At 32.2% G+C, this 27,756-nt stretch overlaps 1 protein-coding gene across 2 annotated transcripts in view; it reads right to left on the reverse strand.

The window, feature by feature from the left end:
* The window catches only part of LOC114330917 (calsenilin-like), a 454,604-nt gene that overhangs the window by 302,478 nt on the left and 124,370 nt on the right, over positions 1–27,756 (reverse strand). The window contains exon 1 of one of the 2 annotated variants that reach the window (XM_028280358.2): positions 17,476–17,624. The exons of the other annotated variant lie outside the window; for it this stretch is intronic. Within the exon in view, the coding sequence (XP_028136159.1) occupies positions 17,476–17,536 (61 nt within the window). The 5' untranslated portion in view covers positions 17,537–17,624. Of the gene's footprint in view, positions 1–17,475; positions 17,625–27,756 lie in introns of those variants that run through there. 2 annotated transcript variants of the gene reach the window in all.

Raw genomic sequence — 27,756 nt, forward strand, 5'->3', positions numbered from 1 at the left:
CTGAATGCTAGAATACAGGAATAGAGAGCGCTTGGAAAGCCAAGAAAGCGCTGGAGGACACAGTAAACAGCGACACACAAGACCTTTTAGGAGTCCGTGTATGGAGAAGAGCAGCCACAGACAAGCAAGGGCGGTGCCAAAAAATATAGGAGACCAAGGCTTAATTTGGGCTGTAGTGCCGTAGAAGAAGAAGTAGAAGAATAGGTTTGCTACATCTAGGGTCTACGGTATTCAAGAAAGGTAACATAGCCAGTGCTACGCTTTAACTGCCTATTTATATAGGTCCCGGATAGCTCAGGCGGTAGCCTGTCTGACTTCCACGCAGGTAGGCAGAGGTTCGAAACGCAGCGCCGGTGAGAATATCTGGACACTTTTAAAATGTCTGTAGGCCCCAGGTCTACTCAGAGTCAATGAAAATGACTACCTTGACTAAAACCAGGGGTGATAACACCAAAATACACTTTCTTCAAATAAACTTTTTTATGTCATGCCTAGATTTTGTGTCACATTGAAACTACTAAAATCGATTATCTATATCAAGAAGTCTAACTTAACTGACCGATTTGGCAACATTTAGTGCGCCTATGAGTATAATATTAATTATTATCACAAGATTGAGCCTTCGTATTTGATAGTGTCACGGACTGCCGATGCACTGTTGCCAAAGGATCGTAGAGCTTTCGAAAAACTGGAAAAATCCTTTGTAAAAGGTATACATTTTTTATTAAAAAACCATTTAAGGGCTACATCACAACAAAACGTTTTATATTTTATAAAAAATCATCATCAGTGTTAGACAGATTGGATGCAAGCTGAGCCACCAAAGAAATATTCGGGTAAAAACCCTTTAAATATAATATGGATGCATTAACCCCTTCGTACCGGACCGTCATTCGGCAAGTCGGCTCCTATATACGGATTCGACCGTTTACCGAGCGGCTTCGCGCGGTCGGTTAAATTACAGTATCACACTACAACTAATTAAAGTTAATGTAATAATAAAACTAATTTTAGAAATAAAACTATTTTTATTAAATTTATTGTTCTACATAGTATGTGAGTTAAATTAAATGTTATCCATAAAATACCATTTTAAACAAAAAATAGTAAAAAAGATAAACAAGATAATTCGGATGGAATTCCCCAGATTATTTTGTGCTTGATATCGTCCCAGTCTCCTAATATGGGAAATTCCATCCGAATTATCTTGCAAGGGATAGTAAGGTAAGTTGTAAACAGCAGCACAGTACCTTCACCTCCCACACAATCCCATCAGTCAAACATCCAAACAACCTTATCACCAATCAAATTAACTAAATCTAATCTTCTTCTGGACATCACCCACTTTTGGGCGTGGTTTCCCCACTTTTAGATTTGAATAAGGTAATTCGGACGGAACAAAAATACCTGAAATAATATGATGAAGATGGTGTCACCGCCTTATAGCGAACGAAAACTCATGATGCACCCGTGTGCATCACCGTACTGGCCGGACAGCCAAGCATGATGCACACGGTGCATCACCGTACCGAAGGGGTTAAAGGTGCATACATAAATAAAATGCGATAGGATGGATACATGTCAACAAGGATAATGTCCTTAGGTAAGGTATTGAATTTTCCAACACGTGGGATGGACATTGAGTTGTTTACATTCCAATGACTTAATGGCAACTCAAGGAATGTAAACAGTATGTAAACAAGGAATGTAAGTCATTGGAATGTAAACAACTCAATTTGCATCCCACGTGTTGGAAAATTCAATACCTTACCTAAGGGCATTATCCTTGTTGTCATGTATCCATCCTAACGCATTTTATTTAAGTATGCACCTTTAATGCATCCATATTATATTTAAAGGGTTTTTACCCGAATATTTCTTTGGTGGCTCAGCTTGCATCCAATCTGTCTAACACTGATGATGATTTTTTATAAAATCGAAAACTTTTTGTTGTGATGTAGCTCTTAAAGGGATTTTTAATAAAAATGTTATACCTTCTACAAAGGATTTCTTTCCAATTTTGTGATTGATGGTATACAGCCAACTACAGGAAAAATTTTCTTTTCCTTGTGGATTTTACTTTTGAAAAACGGTGCGGCTACTTACTATCTCTCGAATTAATATTGATGACGAGATGATGTCTGTAGTCTCTTAACGTTCCTAAGTGAACGAGATAATTTGAATAAGCATTGATTATCTACGCTAATTGTAGTCTTTACCTATTACATTAAGAGCCTTTGACTAAACTAAAGATCACAAAATCGATATAAATTAATTGGATACGCCGAGTACAGTGTCGATGTTGATATAGTCGTACAATTCAAATTAATGAGACATGCAGTGCCACTCATGTCGTCTTGTTAGTATTCGTGTCTGAAGTGTTAAGGTTCCTTTGGTGTTTGATGAGAATACATAGTTTTATCTATTTTTGTAAATGAAATGTATTTTGTTCACTCACCAGCTATTATTTTATAATTGTAGTTAACAAAAAAAATTTGATGGAAATGCATAAGTAATCAATAATAAAACAAATCACAATTTTTTAATTTCCATAAATAATAATGGCTATAGTCTGGGCTGATTATCGGAGAATAGGCCATTTTTGAAAAAAGTTATTTTCCAGCAATTTTATTGCTGGAATCGAAGCTTATGATTATATATATTAATAATATAGGTATGCAAAGTCCGCAGATATTGTGCTACTTTTTTTATTAACAAAATGGCGCCCCCAAATCGTGTTTTTTTCAATTTTTGCTGCATAACTCTGAACATTTTAACTTTACACCAAAAACACTCTAAAAAAATTCACCGAAATTAAATTCTGCATAAAGACATGTTTTTCCCGATCTGCTCTGACGAAAATTTTCCTCGGAAAATGCGGGGTTTCCCAACAAAATCTTTAAATTTCAAATAAAGTTTTAGATAAGTAATTATCTACCAATAATTAAATAACTCGGTGAGATAAAAGCTTTCTTGGTTTGTTAAGATTATAGTTCCAGAAGCCGGTGAAAATTAAACGAATATTTTAGCAACAATTCAATTGTTAATTAATAATTTACGGTCGCAATAATAACGAAAATAATTATAATACACTGATCACACTATGAAATCTTATAAAGGTGAGATGCCTATTAGGGGAGTGCATTTAGATTTTCACTTCGGAAAAAATCAAACAAGATAAAACTTTCTATAATTTCATTAAGAAATGTTTAATAAACAACATATCAAAAAGTTCTACTCGAGAAGTGGGTGCTTCATTTTTTATTAAACAAATGAGCAGCGAAGTTAGAGTTTTTTTAAATAACTCCGAAAATATAATTTTTAGAAAAAAACTGACTTGACCATTGAAAAATTCAGAAAATTTTACAAAAAAAACCTTATATAAAGATTTTTCTAAAATTAAATCTCTAGTTTCTGTAATTTTTTATTTATAACGCCAAAGTCACCCTTCTCACACACATTGGCGCACTGTAAACTAGCTGTAATTCTTTAACTAATGGATCAAAAGAGATCTTACAAATTGGAGATGAAAGAAGATGAAATAAGCTATCTTTTGGTTGTAATAAAAAGAAATAAAATGTATGGACATAAATACGGTGTGGGCGGAAAGCATTACATGAATTTTGTTAAATACGGTGTGGGCGGAAAGCATTACATGAATTTTGTTAAAAAATGATTTAAAAATGTGTAACTAATACAATTTTACTTATAAAACTCTCAATTTTGCACAACTTACCTCTCAATAATCTTACTAAACGATGTTTTGTTCAAAAAAAAATCTCAAAAATGTAATTCAAATAATAGGATGTCTCAAAAAATGTAATTTTTGAAAACTTCGTAGTTTTACAGAATTCCCACCATTTTAAAACGGTCTTACTCAAGTTTGAATAAATCTAATACAATTTTTTTGATATTTTTTTAAAGCTTAGGATGTAATCTTAAAAAAAAACTGAATTATTTTAGTTTAAAAATGAAATAAACAATTTCTTTTTGAGAAAACTAAGAAAGATAACAAAAATGTAATACAAAAACCGAAAATTACCAGCTGAAAAAATGTATATACAGAGTGATCAAAACTTTTTTCTGTAAAACTTACCTAAAATACATTTAATAATAAGCTTCAGCAATAATAAATGTTCAACAAAAAAATTTTTTTTTAGCTCTTATACAGTATGTCTGCGTAAATTGGAACCTATTGATAACTTTTTTAATATCAGTTTTACGAAAAAAAGTTATTCTTTATAAAATGCTGTGCATCGTATATAACATAAAGTACAACCATCAAATATCAAATTTTGTTAATTTTGTACGAGGTATGTCAAAAATATGAATTTCACTCAGGAGTAAAGTACCTTTATATTTCACAATATCGAAAAGTTTTATAAAGTTGTTTGGAATTAAAAATTATGTTCCAATATGTAATTATGTCCTTCTAATCGAAAATTTGTTTTTTTTTAATATTATTTCAAATTAATAATTATACCCAACATCATGAAATTTTCATTTATTATTATTTATGATAACTATTTTATTATTAATTTTATGAAAAAGTTATTCGTCATAAATAGCTGTGCATGGTCTAACACTTAATATGCAAATATAAAATATTATATTTTATCAATAGTATACGAGGTATGTAAAAAAATTAAATTTCGCGCAATAAATATGTACCTTTATAGTTCACAATATTTCGATTAGAAGAGTGTAATTGCATATTGACACATCGTTTTTAATTCTGAACAACTTTCCATAATAACAATTTTCAGTATTATGAAAAATATAGCTATTTTACTCATAACTGAACTTTGTTTGATTGGATTCTACTTATTTTTCATTTAAATATCCGCCATTTTGGATCCGCCATTTTAAAATTTAAATTTTTAATCTTTAATTCAGATTCACCAACCTCTTAAAAATAAAGACAATAAATGTTTTAGAAAAATGTTCTTTTTTATGTTCTTTTTAGAAAATCCGCATTTTGGATCCGCAATTTTATAGTTTATAGTGTTAACATTTAAGTTAGGTTTATCAAAGCTCTCAAAAATAAATATATGTAGAAATAAATACATTTTGTCAAGAAATTATTATTTTACAACCATTTTTAAGCTATCCGCCATTTTGGATCTGCCATTTTATAATTTAAATTATCAAAATTTGATTTAGGTTCAGCAACCTCTCAAAAATATCCACATATACAGGGTGACAGGATTTAACCTAAAACACTTAAATAAAATGTGGTTCCTTACTGAGTTACAGGGTGTTTTATCTAAAAATTTAAAAAATATTTTTGCTCAGCATTTTAAAACTATTCGACGTATCCTTTCCATACTTGGCAGGAAGTATAGCTACTGTACAAACTACTAAATTGTGTTAAACAAACGTTTCTGGCTATTACCAGAGGCGTACAACGGGGAAAGTGAATGGTTGACCCTTTCCAAATTCTACGCCATTGGCGAAATTGCTATTTTAGTTCCATTTTTGGATTCTCCAATACTTTCTATGAAAATAATATACTCTTCTTTCGTAACGATAAAGTCATTAGTTTTCGAGATCTTTGAAGTTAAAAATGAAACGACACGGTTATTTTAATCAGTGTATTGTGTCGCTTCATTTTTAATTTCAAATATCTCGAAAACTAATCATTTCATCGTTACGAATCAAGAGTATATTATCTACATAAAAATTATTGCAAAATAAGAAATTACACTAAAATAGCAATTTTGCCAGTGGCGTAGAATTTGGGAAGGGTCAACCAGCCACGATCCCCTGTCGTACGCCTCTGGTAGTAGCTAGAAACGTTTACTTATCTTAATTTAGTAGGGTGTACAGTACCTACACTTTCTGCCAAGTATGATAAGGATACGCCAAATAGTTTTAAAGTACTGGGTACAAATAATTTTTAAATTTTAATCATTTTAATCATATCATAAATTAATCAAAATAACTGTGCCGTTTCATATTTAACTTCAAATATCTCGAAAACTAATGACTTCATCGTTACCAATGAAGAGTATATTATTTACGTACAAAGTATTGGGGAATCTAAAAATAGCACTAAAATAGTAATTCTTCCAGTGGCGTAGAGTTTGAGAAGGGTCAACCATCCACCATCCCCTGTCGTACGCCTCTGGTAGTAGCTTGAAACCTTTGTTTATCATAATTTAGTAGGGTGTCTAGTAGTCGCACTTTCTGTTAAGTATGAAAAGGATACGTCGAATAGTTTTAAAATGCTGAGCAAAAATAGTTTTTAAATTTTTAGATAAAACACCCTGTAACTCAGTAAGGAATCACATTTTATTTAAGTGTTTTAGGTTAAATCTTCGTATTTTGTGCTAAGGTTTCTCCAGTTACTATATGGACAATTATTAATGAAACACCCCGTATGTAAACAAACACGTTTTATACAAAAAATTCGGATTTTACAACTATTTTTTAAGGATTTTTAGGAAAAAATCCGCCATTTTGAATCCGCCATTTTGAATTTGCAAATTGTAATGTCAGATTCGGGTTCAGCATAATCAAAACTATATTAAAAACATTTTTTATCAAAATAAAATGTTGAATTCACCCATATTCTTAACATTATTTATACAAAAAAATTGTTATTGTTTAAACAATTAATAAACAATTATTAAACAAATTTGTGAGTAGAACTTTTTACTTTAACATATTTATAAACTAACAAAAAAAGTTTTAGAAAAATATAACCTTGTTTGATTTTTTCCGAAACATTGTATCTTTTCGTTCTAATTGCACTCCCCTATATTTAATATTTTGTCGACAAAATATAAATTTTTAATTTTTTTGAATAATCTTTAAATGTTTAAAAAAAATAGTTAAAAACAAATTAACGTTTCTCACAAAGTTTTTATTATATTCAAATTTTAAAAAATAGGCAAAATGCGTATTTCAAAGATGTTTTTTATAATTTTATAATTTTTTAAAATTATTTCAAAGCGTAAAAGTGAGTTTAAAGTACAAGCTAATTACTTACAAAAAATATCGATTATTAGTTTAATGGTTATATTTTAATTAAAGATTATAAATATTCTTTTTTGTAATTTCCACGCGCGAAAGTAGACTAATACAGTACCGTAGCTAAAATTTTCACTCGAAGCGACGATCGCCGAGCGACGTAGAGTAGTTAATAAATAAAATTATGTATTATCGGCTCTGTATCAAGCATACTTTCGCGTTAAAAATTACAAAAAAAACATTTTTAATCTTTGATTAAAATATAACCATTGAACTAATGTTTAATATTTTTTGAGAGTAATTAGTTTGTACCATAAACTCACTTTTAAGTTTTGAAAAAAATTATAAACAACGGAGTAATCGTATGTTTACTTTGCTGTTGCATAACTCTTGTGCAAATGGTTGGAAAACATTTTTAAAGCATTCATTTTCAAGACCTTTGAAATACGCATTTTAAGTATTGTATTTTTTAAAATTATAATATAATAAACAATTTCTGAGAAATGTTAATCTGTTTATAACTTTTTTTTTAACATTTAAAGAGTACGCATCACATTTTCATAACCTTTCTAAGTTTGATCAATGTCTCATGATTATTTTGGTTGTTATTGCTACTGTAAATTGTTAATTAACAATTGAATTGTTGCTAAAATATTCATTTAATTTTCACCGGCTTTTGCAGTTATAATCTATACCAAGAAAGCTTTTATTTTATCAAGTTATTTAATTATTGACAAATAGTTACTTGCCAAAAAAATTGTTTTTTGAAAATTCGAGATTTTGTTGGGAAAACCCACATTTTCCGAGGAAATTTTCGTCGGAGCAAATCGGCAAAACATGTCTTTATGTAGATTTAAATTGGGGTGAATTTTTATTTAAGTGTTTTTGGTGTAAAGTTAAAATCTTCGAAGTTATAGACCAATAGTTGAAAAAAAAACACGATTTGGGGGCGCCATTTTGTTAATAAAAAAAATAGCACACTATCTGCGGACTTTGCATACCTATATTATTAATGTATAGGATCATAATATTCGATTCCTGCAATAAAATTGCTGGTAAATAACCTTTCTTTGTACTTAACTAATTATACCAGCGAACCAGCGTATTATAACTGGGGTATTCCCATCTCGGCTCACTATAATCCTTAAGTCCTTTATTATACCCCAGGTACATCTTAAAAACCCCCAGATCGGCTCTAAGATTAACAGGTAGGTATTAGTACCCAATTAGTAGGTATAATAATAATTTTATTTTGGAATTATAGATTAGGGAAAATTTGTCATTAATATAGGAAAACATCCTACCCTTAATACCCCTTCCTCCAATGTTGCACATCAATTCTGAGTTCTTTGGTTGGAAATGTTGGCCGTGAAATCGATTTCGCCACTGATACATAGGATAAAGCTTGGTTAGATGTTTGAGACATATTGACTGTTTGGGTGTCTGCTACGCCACTGTTCATGTAGTCAAAAGCAATTACGTTTTTATCTTGAAATTATACCTAATTTAGCTTCTATGTATTATGGTAAAGGTTCAGCTTTTTATCCATTTTAAACTAAAAATAGATTGCCGATGGTAAGGCAATCTTGAAAAAATAAACCTCAGCTAATAATGAGTGATTTATACATATATCTATTTCTAGTTGAAAGTACACTAATGTTTTTACACTATGTTTTACAAAGCACGACAAAATAAAGAACGATGCTACTCGCTCGACACCTCGTACATTATAAATTTTCACCTCGTATAAATGTGTAAATTTTTTTCCATTGAGATGTAAAATTATTTGTCAGTCACAGTTAATATCCCATGAGCCGAGCTAGTATAGTTTATATCGGGCAGTTTTAATCTTTGCGCCGACTTGGGACATTTTTAAAAGATCTACCTGGCTCTTGGGCCTAGATAGACACTGCCCTTATAACTATTTTTTTTTCAAAATTTACAGATTATGCAAAAAACGAAAAATTTATATTTTGTTAATAAAATATTAAATGAGCATCTCATCTTTATAAACTTTATAAGTATGATCAATGAATCATGATTATTTTGTTTATTATTGGTAAATTGTTAATTAACAATTGAGTTGTTGCTAAAATATTCGTTTAATTTTCACCGACTTCTGGAATTACAATCTATACCAAGAAAGCTTTGATGTGACTAAGTTATTTAATTATTGATTAATAATTACTTACCTAAAACTTTATTTGAAAATTAGAGATTTTGTTGGGAAAACCCGCATTTTCCGAGGAAAGTTTTCGTCGGAGCAAATCGGGAAGAACATATTTCTATGCAGAATTTAATTGCGATGAATTTTTATTTAGGTGTTATTGTTGTAAAGTTAAAATCTTCGGAGTTATAGAGCAATAATTAAAAAAATACGATTTGTCGGCGACATTTTGTTTATAAAAAAAGTAGCACACTATCTGCGGACTTTGTATACCTATATTATTAATATACAGGATCTTATATTTCGATTCCAACAATAAAATTGCTGGTAAATAACTTTTCCATGAATTTTGCTAATTAGCCCAGAGTACTATGTCATCATTAAAAAGTATAGATTCTGTGGGGTAAACATCTGTTTTTTTTTTGTTTTATATGTAAAATATGTACTTCAAATAAAATTTGTAAACCATTTAACATTGAACTGTAAAAAATAATCTTTATATAACATTGGAAATTATGTTATCAGTCTACCAAAAAGTAGAGAAATATTGAGATCAGTTGGAAATTCAGATGATGCAATTTTATTATTTTGATATGGTGGGGTGGTAAGCAATATTCATAAGTATATAAGTTTGTGGTGTTGCTACCCTTTCGTGAAATAAGGGTTCAAAGTGTATTCGCGCTGTATCTCGTAAACTAGCGACCGTTGGGAAATTTTATTAGACGTCATTATTTGTAACAAAATAAAATTGTTTAAGATTGTATTCTGTTATCTGAAGTATCTGAATTGTAAGGTTCCTTTGGTATTTTTCATGAGAATACATAGTTGTACCTATTTTTATTACCAAGCCAAAATTATTTTATTTACTCACCTGCGGTTATTTTGCAATCGTAATAATTTTTCACAAAAATCATGTTGGAAATGCATATTCAATAATCAAACAAATCACAGTTTTTTAATTTCCATAAAAATAATGGCCATGTCATCGTTAGAAAATATGCTGTGCAAATTAAAAAAAACAGTATTGGCTTTTTTATTTTGTTTTTCTATTGTATATGTAAAAATTATGTAAATGAAAATCGTTATCCATTTATAATTGAATTGTAGATAATCTTTACACAGAGTGGGCCAAAAGAGAACGGTTTACCTCGATATTTGGAAAAAGTTATTATTATTAGATTTTAAGGAAATAACGAAACAGGTCGATTTTTGTTTTAAGGGTATTTACATTTTTACGATACATAAGGGTAAATTTTTACATTTTTACGATACATAGACCTGTCATTTGTCAACCCCCTCACTTCCACTTCCCCAACCCCTTATTTTTAAATAGGGAATATACCATATGCGGCACATCATTAGAAAGGCATTGAGATATAGTATTCAGACATAATGATGATCGTTCACGATTTTTTTCACGTCATATTTGCTCTTGTTATGACAGAAAAAAATGACATATTAGTAAACCATAGGTGTCACGTTTCATTTTTAAGAGGTGCTGTACTTCTAATGAATTAAGATTTTTTGCAAAGACGGTGCAAATATAAAAAAAAATCTTGGACGGTCGTTATGTCTGAAAGTACCCCGCACAAACCTTATGGAAATTAGGGCCCAGTGGATTTAGTTCATACTTTGGGAAAATATTTTTTGAAGCATCCCGATAAAAAGTTCTTATGGGCACATCTCGATCGTATGGATGATTTTAAAGATATAGAGGCACAAACTCGGAAATTATAAGGTTTACGGGGTATTTCAATTCCCTGTGTTACTGGTTATCTGGCAACATGTAGAAGTTTGGATTAAATAAAATTACTAGTAATCTAAGATTTTTTTCTGGCTATCCAATGGTGACCTTTACTTTGACCTTGATCTTCAACGGACGTTATATTCTAGAGTTTCGAAGGTTTTCAGCATAAAATTAATATAAACAGCTTACTCATGGGCTTTTGGGATCGCTAAACACGAATATGCCATCAGAATTGACATCCGAAGGATGTGGTAGCCAGGGCCATGCAAGGGACGTCATCTTCTAGAGTTTCGATGGTTTTTGGCATTTAATTGATGCAAATGAATTACTGGAGGGTTTTTTGACGTCGCTAAATACGAATATGCTACCAGAAACGACTGCCGGAGCACCTGGTTTCCAAGGTCAATGAATGGGGCTCCTGGATTTTCGAGGGTATTCGGTACTACTTTGACGCAAACGGATTACTCATAGGTTTTTTTGTTGCTGAACACGAATATTCACATCAGAATAGACATCGGAGTACCTGGCGCCTAAAGGACGTCATGCTTTGGAGATTCGAGAGCTTTCTGTATTAAATTAATGTAAACTGATTACTCACAGGATTTTGGGGCTGCTGAATCTGAATACGCGATCAGATCCGACCCAAGAAGCACTTGATGCCTAAGGCAGCTCTTCTTCGGAGTTCCGATAGGTTTCGGCATTAAATTGATGCAGATGGGTATTACGCATGGGTTTTTGGGGCTGCTAAACACAAATACGCCATCAGAACAGACACCGGGGTACCTGGTGCCTAAGGCACGTCATCTTCTGCGGTTTCGAGAGTTTTCGGTACTAAATTGGTGCAAGCGGATTACTCTTGTAAAAAGATGATAAAAGACTCTGGAGTATCTAGTGGCCACGATGAATAACACTATCAAAATAGAATATAGTAAATCGATCTTAAAATAAATGAAAAAAAAAACATTGTCAGATATAAATTGAGTTTATATTTATAAATAATTAAGACAATTGAATAGCACAACGTAGTAATTTTAATAAAAATCTACAAATAGCAAGAAAAACTTTTCAACAATTTGTACGATTTCTTTGAACAGCAACTCAGAAAACCTCCGAGTACTCGGTGTGTACCAATCCGTTTGCATCAATTTATTACCGAAAACTCTCGAAACTCCAGAAGATGACGTGCCTTAGTTCTCGAAACTCGAAAAGATGAATAACCTTAGACACAAGATGCTCCTTGGGTCGAACCTGATGTCGTATTAACGTTTAGCTACTCCAAAAAGCCATGAGTAATCCGTTTTTATCAATTTAATGCCGAAAACCCTCGAAACTCCAGAAGATGACGTGCCGTAGGCACAATGTGATTCGTGTGTCGGATCTGATAGTGTATGCAAGTTCAGCAACCCCAAAAACCTAAGAGTAATCCATTTGATTCCTCCGAAACTCTAGAAGATAACCTGACTTAGGCCAGGTGTGCTCCTGTGTCTGTACTGATTACGTATTCGTGTTCAGTAACCCCAAAAACCTATAACTAATCCGTTTTCATTAATGTAGTACCGAAGACCCTTAACTCCAGAACCCCCTTTCATAAATAACCTTGGAAACCAGGTGCTCCCGGAGTCAGTTCTAGTGGCATATTCGTGTTAAGCGACCTCAAAATCCCCTTCAGTAATTCATTTGTATCAATTAAATGCCGAGAACCATCTAAAACTCTAGAAGATGACGCCCCTTGCAGTGGACCTGGCCACCACGTGCTCCGGAGGTAAATTCTGATGGCATATTCCTGTTTAGCGATCCCAAAAACCCATGAGTATTCTGTTTATATCAATTTAATGCCCAAAACCCTCGAAACTCTAGAAGATGACGTCCGTTGAAGGTCAAGGTCAAAGCAAAAGTCGCCATTGGATAGCCAGAAAAAAATTCTAGACTACTAGTACTTTTCTTTGATCCAAATTTCTACATGTTGCCAGATATCCAGTAACTCAGGGAATTGTAATACCCAGTAAATCTTATAATTTTCCGAGTTTGTGCCTCTTTATCTTGAAAATCCTCCATACGATCGAGTTGCGCCCATGTGAACTCTTCATCACAATGCTTCAAAGGATATTTTCTTAAAGTATGAACTTAATCCACTGGGACCTAATTTCCATAAGGTTAGATAGCCCAGCCTTTAATGTGATAGCAATTTATGCACCTGAGAACAACAGATATGTATATAGGTAATGGATTTTGACAAGAATTATGTCTTTGAAAATTTCACGTAAACTTGTGTACTAACTCATATCTCTTGTCAAAATCCAATATCTCTACAGCTTCTACGAATACCTATGTTGGTGATGACATAGTAAATAATCCTTTGAAAATACCTGAGGAAAAAAATTTACACTCGACTATATGCTTTCAAATAGAGATTTATTCCCTTCCCAGATTTTGGAAGTAAGGGCCGTTATATCGATAGAGGTAACAAGCTATCATAAGCTAGCATTGTCCAAAATCCGAATGAAAACAAATATAAATCATAAAAATAAAATTTCAAAATACATCACTTTCAGAAGTTGAAAATCTTGACCACACAACAAGGTATTTAGGCCAACAAAAATTGGAGTAAACTGGATAAACATCATCCAAAATTATGGAGTCGATGAATGCTGAGCAAAAATTAAAGCAAACATCTTAGAATCAGCTAAAAAAGTTCTGGGTGACAGAAAGACAAATACAAGCAATTCTCTTCAAAAACGAAAAATTCCGTAGTTCTGTACAGAGGTGAAAGAAAAATCAAAATATTACTTGAAGTACATGTCAAACAAGAAAAACAAGCGTACAAAGATTACAAGAGAATAGGAAATGAAACAGTGCACTTTTAAGAAGAATAATTAAAAACGAGCACTGGGAATCATTTTTAAAAGATTTTGAAAAACCGTTGGGGTTTGGTATAATATGTGTTATTTAGGTTTCCTATCCCAATTTTCGAGTTAATTCGGATTAAAAAGAAAAGAAAAAATTCTCTATTGCAAGCTGAGAAAATACATTATTTACGTATACTGATTTTAACTTTGAATTTAATTTAAACTAACAGTTACCAAGATATTCTATTTATTTATAAGCTCAAAAATTGTTTATAATTTTAAAAGATTTCTAAGGCTGCCCAAATAATTCGATTACAAAACTCTACCAAGTACGTTATATAGGTGAATAGAGTCTCTTTTATTAACAAAAAGAGTGGCAAAATTATTAATAGTTTATTTTTTATTGTACCTTTAAACCAATTATTAATTTAGTGTGGTAAGATTTTAAACCAATTGTTATTTTGTTCATTTAGATTGCAAAATTAATAAAATTGTGTGGACTGTTTTATTATATTATAAAGATTTTCTAGGTGAGCTGGTAAGATCTAAGTGAAACATGAAGTGGTTAAAAAATATTAAATAAGAAAAAACTTGTTCCCTTTTTTGTATCTATTGCCTTTTTGAAGCAAGTGTAATAAACTAAAACATTTTCGACCAGTCGTAGACCAAGTAATGAAACTTAAAATAGGACAAAACCTCGCAATTTTTACAGAATGGATCGATTTGCTTGAAAATTTGAGAATAGTAGTGGATAGTCCAAGGATCAAAATTTATATCATGCCGAAAGGCGCTTTTACCACGGAGGTGGTTGCCACCCCATCTCGGTGGTAGAAACACACGGGGGTAGAAAAACATTCATTTTAAGCAAAAAACGTTTCATACATATTTTTTTGATAAAATTAGTAGTTTTCGATTTATTCGCTATCGAAAGTGTTAGTTTTATATCGAAAAAATCAATGTTTTTAACAAGTTTTCTGCTAATAACTCTAAAAGTTTTTGTTTTATCAAAACAACTTTACTTAACAAAAATGTACCTTTTAAAAAAAAAACTTTTTTTTAATTTTTTTAAGACCAATAGTAATCGAGCTATACTTTATTATATGTTAGCTCTTCTTCGTCAAATAATGTAATAATAATAATAATAATAATATTTATTGCTTCTTGGAATACAATAAGTCCATAGCAAGAGGTCTGTTCGACAATACAATAATAAAATTTTTTGAACAAATACGTATAGTGACATGCAGAGATAGTATAACAAAATAAATAGGTAATAAATGAGTAATACACACATGACAAAATTACATTACAAAGAGACGAATAATATTGATACAAAAATTACAAACAAAAAAAAAATGTAAACATATATATATATATATATATATATATATATATATATATATAAATAAACGGTAAATATAGAATTGCACAATGGAACTTATATGAGAAAAATTATTCATTCAAGGTAAACGCTCTTTTAAAATGTTCCATATGTACCCTGCAATGATTTTAGCGTTGTTGGGAGTGAGATTATCAAGAGCATTTAATAGTGAATCCATGCTTTGAAAACAAATAACTACTGGTTTCATAGTGCTATAGATAGGACAGTTAAATAGAAGGTGATCAATAGTTTCGAGTTGTCTTGTGTTACAGGCAGTGCAAATATTATCTGGATCGATAGAATAGTAACATCCCTTATAGGTGAATGAAATTCGAAATTTATTACACAGTCTCAGTTGGGTTATAGTCCGCGTGACCTGTCTTCTTCGTCAAATGCTAACTACAGTCGGAAAAATGAAAGAATACCCATGAACGAACATATAAAACACGCTGTATTTTCCTGTCACCGTGTCACAAAGAAAATTGACCAGCGCAAGTACATGTAATAATTATTATTGCATGTACTTGCGCTGGGCAATTTCCTTTGTGACACGGTGACAGGAAAATACAGCGTGTTTTATATGTTCCTTCATGGGTATTCTTTCATTTTTCCTACTGTATTGTAGTTTCAAAGTCAAAAGTCGGGAAAACTATGCATTTTTCGAGGATAAATTGTTCAAACTGATTTAAAGTATTTAAAAAATCTATCTCCAGAAATAAAAAAAATAGTCTCTAGCTCAAAAATTTCAGCGAAAAAGTGATTGGAAGCAACCTCCTAATCACCATCCTATTTAAAATTTGTTGTTGACCTTATTTGGACTTCTTTATTTATGTATTATTAATAGGTCCTAGAGGTTTGACCGGCTTAGAATGATTAGTTAAAAAAAATGGAGTTAAAAGCGAATAACGAATTATGGTAGTTTGGAAAAAATGGCCTTTCCTTCAGAATAGAAAGATTAGCATCAGATATACGAAAAAATGGTTAAATATGAAATTGTAGGCTATTTAATTACCAAGAACCTGGATGGCAAACATTTTTTCTACGGCAAAAATTGAGTAAGCTATTGACAATTAAAACTTATAATAACATGCAAAATCCACCTTTACCAACCCTTTCAAAGTCACATCTTTTTGCGACTGAGGATTTTAAAAATATTTAGTATTAATAAGATAAGTTATAAACCTTGTTATAGATCTTGTAAAAGCCTACAAAATCCTTTTTTACCAACCTTTCTAAGATAAAAATCAAAAGTTTCGGTTACAAAATCATATATTTTTTTGAAAAAAAAAAAGGAGAAATTCATTTGAAAGCATAATTATGTAAGTTAGCGGTAGTTTCAGTCATTGGCCTTATTCATTCTTCTTTATTTATATATTAATAAGAGATTCTAGAAGTTTGACTGGCTTAGAATGATTAGTTTTAAAAAACTGGAGTTAAAAGCGAATAACCCATTTTTGTAGTTTGGTAAACATCGAAACATCGGTAGAGTATTATCGAAAAACATTGATTTTTTTAATATAAAACAAACATTTCGCTAGCGAATAAATCGAAAACTATTAATTTTATCAAAAACACGTATAGAACGATTTTAGCTTAGAATGAACGTTTATATCAACTTTTGTGGTCAAAATATATTAAAAAGTTTCCACCCCCGAGATGGAGTGGCAACCACCCCATAATAAAAGAGCCTTTCGGCATCATATAGATTTTGATCCTTGGACTATCCACTACTTATTTTTCAAATTTTCAAGCAAATCGATCCATTCTGTAAAAATTGCGAGGTGAAAAGCTTCGGTAACTGGACTATCGTATCTTATAAAAAATTCAATTATAATAATATATATTATCACCACTTCGAGCCAAGCAGTCAAATTCAATTATAGCTATTTTATTTCATTACGACTTTGCTCCAAAACCGTCTTAAAGTTATAATCAAGAAAATGAAAAAAGAAAAGATGTTTTTTGGTATTTTTAAATATTTTGATTATGTTATTAATAATATTGACCAATTTGACAGGGAGCGAGAGTAAATTATTATTATTGAATTTATCACATAACTTTTTCTGTAAAAATCAAAATATCAAGGCAGATCCGCCCTGGTGTAAAACTTTCTCTTGTTTTTTCGCTAAAAGGGTAATAATTTAAATAACTAAAGGAAACATACGCATAAAGAGAGAATGATAAGCCACTTGTCGAATAGGTAGATATAACGAAACTAATTAATTGTTATAAAATATTGAATGGTTAATTAATTAAAATTAATTAAATATTAATTGAATATAAAAAAGGTTATTTAATAAGGATCTATTATGTTAGAAACACATAAAATGCCGACGTAAACATGAATTTTTTAACTCACCACTGTCATCATTATCAAAGGAGGCTTTAATAATGGTTTGCAAGAAACTCGTACATAACATTTGGAATAACTTCCCGAACACAAAAAAATGTCAAAACTAAATTCAAACAAAAGCTCGCGGCGTAGGACGATTATACTTTATGGTTTGATATAACGGTTAGGAAAAGAAAATAGAAAAACTGATTTAGATTTAGCTTTTCACGTCCCACATTACGATTTACGTGGGAGATTTACTTTTGAAAATATTGGGGAGGGCAACACCAGAGTCTGGCTCGAGGTATTTTTAATAATTTATTTACTTTTGTGCGATGAATGGACACGCGTTGAAAGAACTCTGTATGTGTTGCTGCTAATGAAAATAAAAGTCAATTAAAACAAACAAACAAGTTTGGTTTGTTTTGGAAAGTAGTTCATTTAGTATCAATATGTCATTGGCTAACATTTTATGAACTACATGAAATATAGAGAACATGTATTGCAAAGAAAATAACGGTACCGGTTTTGGTGTTCCTGTACAAATTTCTGAATATAGTCCATTCTTTCACGGTTTTTGCTCTAAATTTTAAAGAACCGCTTGGATTGACATGAAATTTGGCATGCATATAGCTTACATGTCAAAGAAAAAAAGTGGTATTGTGCCGATGTGTGCTTTTGCCCTGGGGTGACTTTCACCCCCTCTTGGGGGTGAAAAAACATATGTCCAAAATAAGTCCGGAAATGGGTAAACTAACTAATTTTAAGTAACTTCTGTTCTATAGAGCTTTTTCGCCAAGTCAACACTTTTCGAGGTATTTGCGAGTGAATATGTTCATTTTTCAACAAAATAACCACATTTTTAGACGGTTTTTCGCAAATAACTCAAAAGTAAGTATTCTGTCGAAAAAACGTTCTTAGCAAAAATATAGCCTAGGAAAAAGTAAAAAAATTATGTACGCGTTAGGTCTCTGGATCTCGTAGAACTAGAGTTATAGCCAATGAAAAATAGATTCATATTCACCAAATTTCAAACAGAATATTTCGACGTGAAATATCGAAAAAATTAAGCACTTTTTGGGGAAAACCCATTATAAATTTTTTAAAGTATTTAAAAAAAGCTTTATTTCTGTTTCTACAAAAAGTTTCTAACATTAAATTTAAGCAAGTTACGCTCAAAATAAAGTTGGTCCCTTTTGTTTTTGCAAAAAAAATCGGAAATACCAACCCCTAATTAGCAACTTAAATGAAATTAATCGTTACCGCTCCACAAATTATTTTACTTATGTTGTGTTTATATGATCTGTAAGTTTCATCGATTTAAAGTGCTTATTTTTGAAAAAATTTGGTCTCAAAGTTAAATTTTTAAAAATTTAAATTTTGAAAAATATGCTTTTTTTCGAAATAACTTAAAAATTGTTAGAGATACCAAAAATCTCGAAAAACAAAAAAAGTCAGATTTGCTTTTCTGATTATCATGTATTTTTTTGTTTTTCTGTTAGACGAAAATTGATTAAGATTAGGTGTTTCTAAATTTGCATACATTCGTGATCAGTGACTCGTTCAACCCCTTTTAACTACAGCCCTTTCAATAGTAAGGACTTTGAACCGATGAAACTTACAGATCATATAAACAATATATACACGAGTCAAGAAACTTGTGAAGTCGTAACGATTAAGTTCATTTAAGATACTAATTAGGGGGTGATTTTCTCGATTTTTTTACCAAAACCAAAAGGGACTAACTTTATTTTGAGCGTAACTTGTTTAATTTTGATGCTAGAAATTTTTTTTTACAAAACAAAAATGAAGTTTTTTTTTAAACACTTTAAATAAGTTGTAATGAGTTTTCCCCGAAATGTGCCTCATTTTTGGTTATTGCACGTTAAAGTATTCCATTTGGAATTTGACGAATATGAACCTATTTTTCATTAGCTATAACTCTGCTTCTACTAGGTGTAGAGATGTTATGTATACACCATTTTTTTTAAATTTTTTTACAGGCTATATTTTTGCTAAGAATGTTTTTTCGACAAAATACTTACTATTTGAGTTATTTGCGAAAAACCGTCTAAAAGCGTGGTTATTTTGTTGAAAAAATGAACATATTCACTGCCAAATAACTGGAAAAATATTGACTTAGTGAAAAAACTCTATAGAACAAAAGTTACTTAAAATTAGCCAGTTTATCCATTTTCTGACCTTCTTTGGACGAATATTTTCACCGCCAGTTCATCGCCGCCGTTTCGATGCCGCCAGTTCATCGCCGGCCGTTTCGATGCCGCCGGTTCATCGCCAGTCAGTTAAACGCTAACTGATATATTTCCGAATTTTCGACCAATTTTCGACAGTTACATTTATTATTTATTTTTAATATCAATTAGGAATTCTAGGAAATGCGAGATATGACCATTCCCGTTGCCATACTTAATATTTTAATAGACTTTTAAACTTTTATAATATAAAATATAATTTAAAACTACAAATTTAATATTGTTTAGTATCAAATTTAGGGGAAGTAGAAATAGAACAGTAAATTAATATAATAATATTTTTTATCTATTTATTTGTCACAAGTTTTGAACTGAATTTAATGTCGTGTCGTGTCATCTCCCATAATACAAGATCAACTACAGTCGGAAAAATGAAAGAATACCCATGAACGAACATATAAAACACGCTGTATTTTCCTGTCACCGTGTCACAAAGAAAATTGCCCAGTGCAAGTACATGTAACAATAATTATTACATGTACTTGCGCTGGCCAATTTTTTGTGTGACACGTTGATAGGAAAATACAGCGTGTTTTATATGTTCGTTCATGGGTATTCTTTCATTTTTCCTACTGTAACTAACTGGCGATGAAACGGCCGGCGATGCAACGGCCGGCGATGAAATGGACTGGCGATGAACCGGCGGCATCGAAACGGCGGCGATGAACCGGCGGCGATGAAACGTCCCATTCCGTCCAATTACAGAGTATTTTATTCAGTTTATTTATTTATTTTGGCTTTGTATGTACGTTATAATGTTTATACTAGGCCTTACTCGTTTATCTTGCAGTGTCCGTGTTATTATCAGGATAAACTAATTTGGCCTCGGCCAAACTAGTTTATCCTATCGCATTAGTTTATCCTAACGCGTTCAGGACAAACTAGTTTGGCCTAGGCCAAACTAGTTTGTCCTGAAATCGGGTTTCGCCGGCAACATATACACTAATATTAAGCAGTAAATAAATGAAATATTGAGAAATATCTCAATTATTAACCTGTATTAACTCAGGTAAATGTAAAATTTATGTGTTGTGATAAGTGGCACTGATAAGTAGTTCCTGTGTTCCGTATTGAATTATTGACTACTCTGTATTTTGTAGCTCCTGCGTTATAGTTGAATAGATAAACAAAGCCACTCACAATATAATTACTATTCATGATATTCGTGCAAAATGTCGGATGTAGTTATTGGATGCACAATTCGAATTTAATTAACTGGACTATAATTCCTTTTAAGCAAGGTGATATATCCTATACAATTATTGTTCCCGTTTCTATTGTAAAATCAACGCATTCTGCATAATTTATCCTTCCCACACTATTACCTACCAACATGATAGGTCAAACATGAAGTTTGTTTGAAAGGCTCGTAATAGTTCAGTATATTTCACAAATGTGCAACTATTTTGGATTAAGGATAAAAGCTTTGAGTTTAATCGTCAGCTGTGCTCAGAAAGTTTATAGCCAACTCTCCCAATATGAGAACCACCATCAAAGAAAATCAAAAATACCGTATTTTTAACCGAAGCATTTAGATAAATATACAGCGTGTTTCATTTAATAATTGGAACTATTTCAACAGTAGATTTCTGGGCTCAAAATATTAGGGTTTAACCTAAATCACGTAGTCCGAAAATGCTTCCTAAGGGAGCTAGAGCTCCTTGAAGATGGCGTATTGTGATTTAGTTTTTTAATACCCACAGAACGCTTCTATTTAGAAAACCAAAATATGGTATGCCTATTTATCTTCCAGAGATAAATCGATCCCATAAACTGCGAATTTCTAGTACCGGTCATAGGCGTCCGTTTTGGGTAGGGCAACGGTTATTTTATCGCATATCTTTTTTGTCTTTAACTTTTAAGCATTTTTGTCACTGGATTATTAAATCGTGAGGTATTCCAGTACTAAGGGGTTCAAAGGAGTAGTGATGCGCAATACAAGGTGTCGCTTGCTGATAACACCTCTAGCCACTCTACTCAAGTCCTATCCTCACTTCCAAGAAGTGTGACTTAATCAGACGGGTGGACCTTGATAAACCTGAGCAACCTTACCAGAGATTGGGTAACCAACCCTAGTGGAAAGTAGGGCCAGGGCCGACGAGAAAGGGAGAAACGGCCCTCCGAAAAGGGGGTTGAGCGTAGGGCTAACAACCCTATCCTCTAAAACACACATGTTACGAACGTTCAAGGAAAGAAAACCGGACTGATCAAACGACGACGACTGCGCGAGAAAAAGGTAAACGACTTAAGAATTGCGACATGGAACATCCGATCCCTATACAGACCGGGAGCCTCCAAAACCTGCTTGGTGAACTGAATAGATATAACATAGATATTACAGCTCTGCAGGAAATGAGATCGACGGGGATTGGCACCATCGACAAAAGACAGCACATTATATTCTATAGTTGCGACGCTAAAGACCACGCACTAGGTACTGGCTTTATTGTAAATAAAAAGGTTAAACACCTCGTAAGAGACTTTCATGCCATGAATCCTAGAATTTGTATCCTGAGACTAAGGGGAACTTTTTTCAACTATAGCATTTTCAATGTGCATGCCCCTACAGAGATAAAAAAGACGATGTCAAAGAAAAATTCTATGAAGAACTAGAAGCTGCATACCATTCATGTCCAAAGAATGACATCAAAATTATTTATGGTGATCTCAACGCAAAAATAAGAAAAGAGCAACAAGAGCTACCAACGATAGGTAAGCACAGCCCCCATGAAGTATCCAATGACAATGGCATGAGACTAATAAATCTAGCAACTTCCCTTAACATGGTCATTGCTAGCACATGTTTCCAGCGAAAAAATATTCATAAGGGAACGTGGAGATCTCCAGATGTGGTTACAATAAACATGATCGATCATGTTATTACTGACTCTAGATATCACTCAGAGGTAATAAACGTATGCAGCAGACGAGGGGCAAATGCCGACTCAGATCACTACCTAGTGGAAAGTAGAATAAGAGCCAGAATCTCAAATATAAAAAAAGAAAGGGGATCCAAAATTGAAAAATATGAAATAAAAAACTTAACAGACAAGAGCAAAAAGGCCAAATACAAAGAATATTATATAAAAGAAAGGCTAGCTAGAAAACAGACAATAGCACGAGGATATAAACCGAGAATGGGAAGCGTGTAAAAACATCATAAAAGACGCTGCCAAAGAGACCTTGGGTCTACAAAAAAAGGTCAAATCAACTGAAGGGAAGTCGTTCGATGAAGAGTGTCGTAACTTAACAGAACGAAAAAATAATGCATATCAACGATTACAACAACGACATAGAACAAGACAGGCAGAGGAGAAATATAGAATGCTAAGGAGGGAAGAAAAGAAAATACATCGCAGAAAAAAAGAGAACACATAGAAAACGAACTGCAAGAAATAGAAGAAAGAATTAAATAAACCAACAGAAATCAGAAAATTCTAACAAAAACTTATCAAACGCAGAAAAGAATTTAAACCAAGAACAATGATGTGCAGAGACAAATAAGGAAATATAGTAACTCAACAGAGTGAAATACTACAAAGATGGACAGAATTCTTCAAAGAAAAGTTTGAACATAACGGAGATCCACTATACGATGGAATTATACTGGATTAAACGGATACCAGAGAAACAACCCCCCCCCCTTCAGTAGCTGAAATGCAAGAAGCAGTTACCAGACTGAAAAACAATAAGTCACCTGGATTAGACAATATTAGTGCAGAATTAATAAAAGAAGGCAGAGAATCCCTATCGAATGCGATACACGAAATAATAGTGAACATATGGAATAATAAACAACTGCCACAAGACTGGAATACCAGAGTAATAATTCCACTACATAAAAAGGGAGATCAACTTGAATGTAAAAATTACCGGACAATAACGCTACTGACTGTGGCATATAAAATACTGTCAAATATTGCATATAACCAATTGAGACCATATGCGGAACAAATAGTTGGGGGATATCAATGTGGTTTCTGCAGGCAGAAGTCCACAATAGATCAGTTCTTCGTCTTGAGGCAAATCTTGGAAAATACTAGCGAATTTAATATAGACACACATCATCTCTTCATTGATTTTGAGAGTGCTTATGATAGTGTCCATCGAGAATTTCTGATCTACGCCTTGAAACAGTTTAATATTCCAACTCAACTCATTGATATAGTAAAAGAAACACTTAAAGTACAGAGCCAAATTCGAATTCAAAACGCACTAACAGATACAATACATGTTAGAACGGGCATACGACAGGAAGATGCCCTATTCTGTATTCTATTCAACATCACATTAGAGAAAATAATTAGAGAGTCAAAAGTCAACACCAGAAGAACAATAATAACAAAAAGTGTACAAATATTGGCATTTGCAGATGATGTTGATATCATAGCTAGAAGCAAAAGAGAAATGATAGAAGCATTTAATGCGATAGAAAGAGCGGCACAAAACAGTGGCCTATATATTAATGAAATAAAAACCAAATACATAAAGGCCAGCAAATCGACACGCCAAAGAAACCTACAGAATCTGACAATAGGAGACTTTAACATCGAAAGCGTAATTTTTTTTACATATCTAGGTTCACTAGTTACCGCAGATAACAATGTCAGCGAAGAAGTCGAGAGAAGAATACATATTGCTAATAAAACATATAATGGACTAATTAAACATCTAAGATCTAGCAACATCACGAGAAAAACCAAAGGCAAAATATACAAAACCCTTATAAAACCGGTCCTTGTATGTATATGGATCAGAGACATGGACACTGTCGAAAAGCGATGAGAACTTATTAGGTACGTTTGAACGAAAAATCCTGAATATATAAGGAGGTGAAAGAAAATGACGTATGGCGCAGAAGATATAATTTTGAACTATACGCAGCATACAACGAACCCGACGTCATAACATTCATAAAAATCGGACGTCTCCGCTGGATGGGCCATGTTGAGCGGATGTTGGAGACCGAAACACCAAAACATATAATGAGGTAAGCACCAGTAGGGAGAAGGTCAAAGGGAAGACCCAAACTCAGATATATGGAACAAGTGGAACAAGATCTGAAAACACTTGAGATTACCCACTGGAAGAACAAAGTAAGGAACAGAACAGAATGGCGGAAAATCCTAGAACAAGCCAGGACCCAAAAAAGGTTGTCGAGCTACTGATGATGATGATTCTAGTACTAAAAGGTATTTTTGCTTTAAGTCAGTAGGATACATCGTTTTCTAGAAATATTAATTCGAAAATTTTAAGTTTTATGAGTTTCAAAAATATTAAAAAAAATTTTTCCTATTTGGAAAAAACAAAAACTGGTACGTTTACTTATCTTCCGGAGATAATCCATTTCATCAATTCAGAATTTTTATTACCGGTCGTATGCGTCCGTTTTGGGTAGGTCAACGGATATTTTATGGCGTTATTTTTGTGTCTTTAAGTTTTAAGCATTTTCGACAGTAAATTATTAAATTATGAAGTACTCTAGTACTAGAAGGTACCCTTGCTTTAAGTCGGTAAAATACACCGTTTTTATTTGAAAATGTTTTTCAAGTTTTGTTCGTATTAAAAAAAACGTTAAATTTTCGAATCGATTTATATATAAAATGGTGTATCCTACCAACGTACCGACTTAAAGCAAGAGTACCTTTTAGTACTAGAATAACTCACAATTTATTAACCCAATGTCAAAAATGCTCAAAAAGTAAAGACAAAAAAGTTATATGTAATAAAATAACCGTTGCCCTTCCCAAAAGGATGCCTATGACCGGTAATATAAATTCGCAATTTATGGAATTGATTCATGTCAGAAAGATAAATAGACGTACTAGTTTTCGTTTTGCTGAATAAAAGCGTCCTGGGGGTATTAAAATAAATCAATTCAAGAACGCCATCTTCAAAGAGCTCCAGCTCCCTTCGGAAGCACTTTCGGACTAGGTGACTTGGGCTAAACTCTAATATTTTAAGCCCAGGTCACTGCGTCATTATTAGTCCATTCTTTCACGGTTTTTGCTCTAAATTTTAAAGAACCTCTTGGATTGACATGAAATTTACCACACGTATAGCTTACATGTCAAAGAAAAAAAGTGATATTGTGCCGATTGTGTGCTTTTGCCCTGGGGGTGACCTTCACCCCCTCTCGGGCGTGAAAAAATATATGTCCAAAATAAGTCCGGAAATGGGTAAACTGACAAATTTTAAGTAACATTTGTTCTATAGAGCTTTTTCGCCAAGTCAACACTTTTCGAGTTATTTGCGAGTGAATATGTTCATTTTCAACAAAATAACCTCATTTTTAGACGGTTTTTGGCAAATAACTCAAAAAGTAAGTATTTTGTCGAAAAAACGTTCTCAGCAAAAATATAGCCTATGAAAAAGTAAAAAAAATGGTGTACGCGTTAGGTCTCTGGATCTCGTAGAACCAGAGTTATAGCCAATGAAATATAGATTCATATTCACCAAATTTCAAATAGAATATTTCGGCGTGAAATATCCAAAAAATTAAGCACTTTTTGGGAAAAACCCATTATAACTTTTTTAAAGTGTTTAAAAAAGCTTTATTTATGTTTTTACAAAAAGGTTCTAGCATTAAATTTAAGCAAGTTACGCTCAAAGTAAAGTTGGTCCCTTTTGTTTTTGCAAAAAAATCGGGAGGACCACCCCCTATTAGCAACTTAAATGAAATTAATCGTTACCGCTCTACAAATTATTTTACTTATGTTGTGTTTACATGATCTGTAAGTTTCATCGATTCAAAGTGCTTATTTTTGAAAAAATTTGGTTTCAAAGTAAAATTTTTAAAAATTTAAATTTTGAAAAATATGCTTTTTTTCAAAATAACTTAAAAATTGTTAGAGATACCAAAAATCTCGAAAAACAAAAAAAGTCAGATTTGCTTTTTTGAATATCATGTATTTTTTTTAGTTTTTCTGTTAGACAAAAATTTATTAAGATTTGGTGTTTCTAAATTTGCGTTAAATCTCTTTTAACTATAGCCCTTTCAATAATAAGCACTTTGAACCGATGAAACTTACAGATCATATAAAAGATATATACACGAGTCAAGAAACTTGTGAAGTCGTAACGATTAAGTTCATTTAAGATACTAATTAGGGGGTGATTTTCTCGATTTTTTTATCAAAACCAAAAGGGACTAACTTTATTTTGAGCGTAACTTGTTTAACTTTGATGCTAGAAATTTTTTTTATAACACAAAAATGAAGCTTTTTTTAAACACTTTAAATAAGTTGTAATGAGTTTTCCCCGAAATGTGCTTCATTTTTGGTTAATGCACGTTAACGTATTCCATTTGGAATTTGACGAATATGAACCTATTTTTCATTAGCTATAACTCTGCTTCTGCTAAGTGTACAGACATGATATATACACCATTTTTTTAAATTTTTTACAGGCTATATTTTTGCTAAGAATGTTTTTTCGACAAAATACTTACTATTTGAGTTATTTCCGAAAAACCGTCTAAAAGCGTTGTTATTTTGTTGAAAAAATGAACATATTCACTGCCAAATAACTCGAAAAGTATTGACCTAGTGAAAAAACTCTAGAATAAAAGTTACTTAATATTAGCCAGTTTATCCATTTCTTGACTTTCTTTGGACCAATATTTTTTCACCCCCAAGAGGGGGTGAAAACTACCCCCAGGGCAAAAGCACATATCGGCACAATATCACTTTTTTTCTTTGACTTGTTACCTATGTGTATGCCAAATTTCATGTCAATCCAAGCGGTTCTTTAAAATTTAGAGGTTTTGCAATATTTTACCGCTAAAGAACGGACTATATAACCGTGATTCCAATATAGTTATTGTAGGAAATTTTGCATAATTCCCAAATATATTGGGTAATGGGAGTGACTTCACAATGGTAAAGTGACAATCATAACACATTCATTATATAGGGGGTCCCAAAAGTAGTGGAACGGTCGAATATTTCGCGAACTAAACATCGGATCGAAAAACTGAAAAATACGTGTTCAATAATTTTCAAAAATCTATCCAATGACACCAAACACCAACCCC

The sequence above is a fragment of the Diabrotica virgifera genome, chromosome 7 (assembly GCF_917563875.1).
Source record: "Diabrotica virgifera virgifera chromosome 7, PGI_DIABVI_V3a".
In the NCBI taxonomy this organism is placed as follows: Eukaryota; Metazoa; Arthropoda; class Insecta; order Coleoptera; family Chrysomelidae; genus Diabrotica; species Diabrotica virgifera.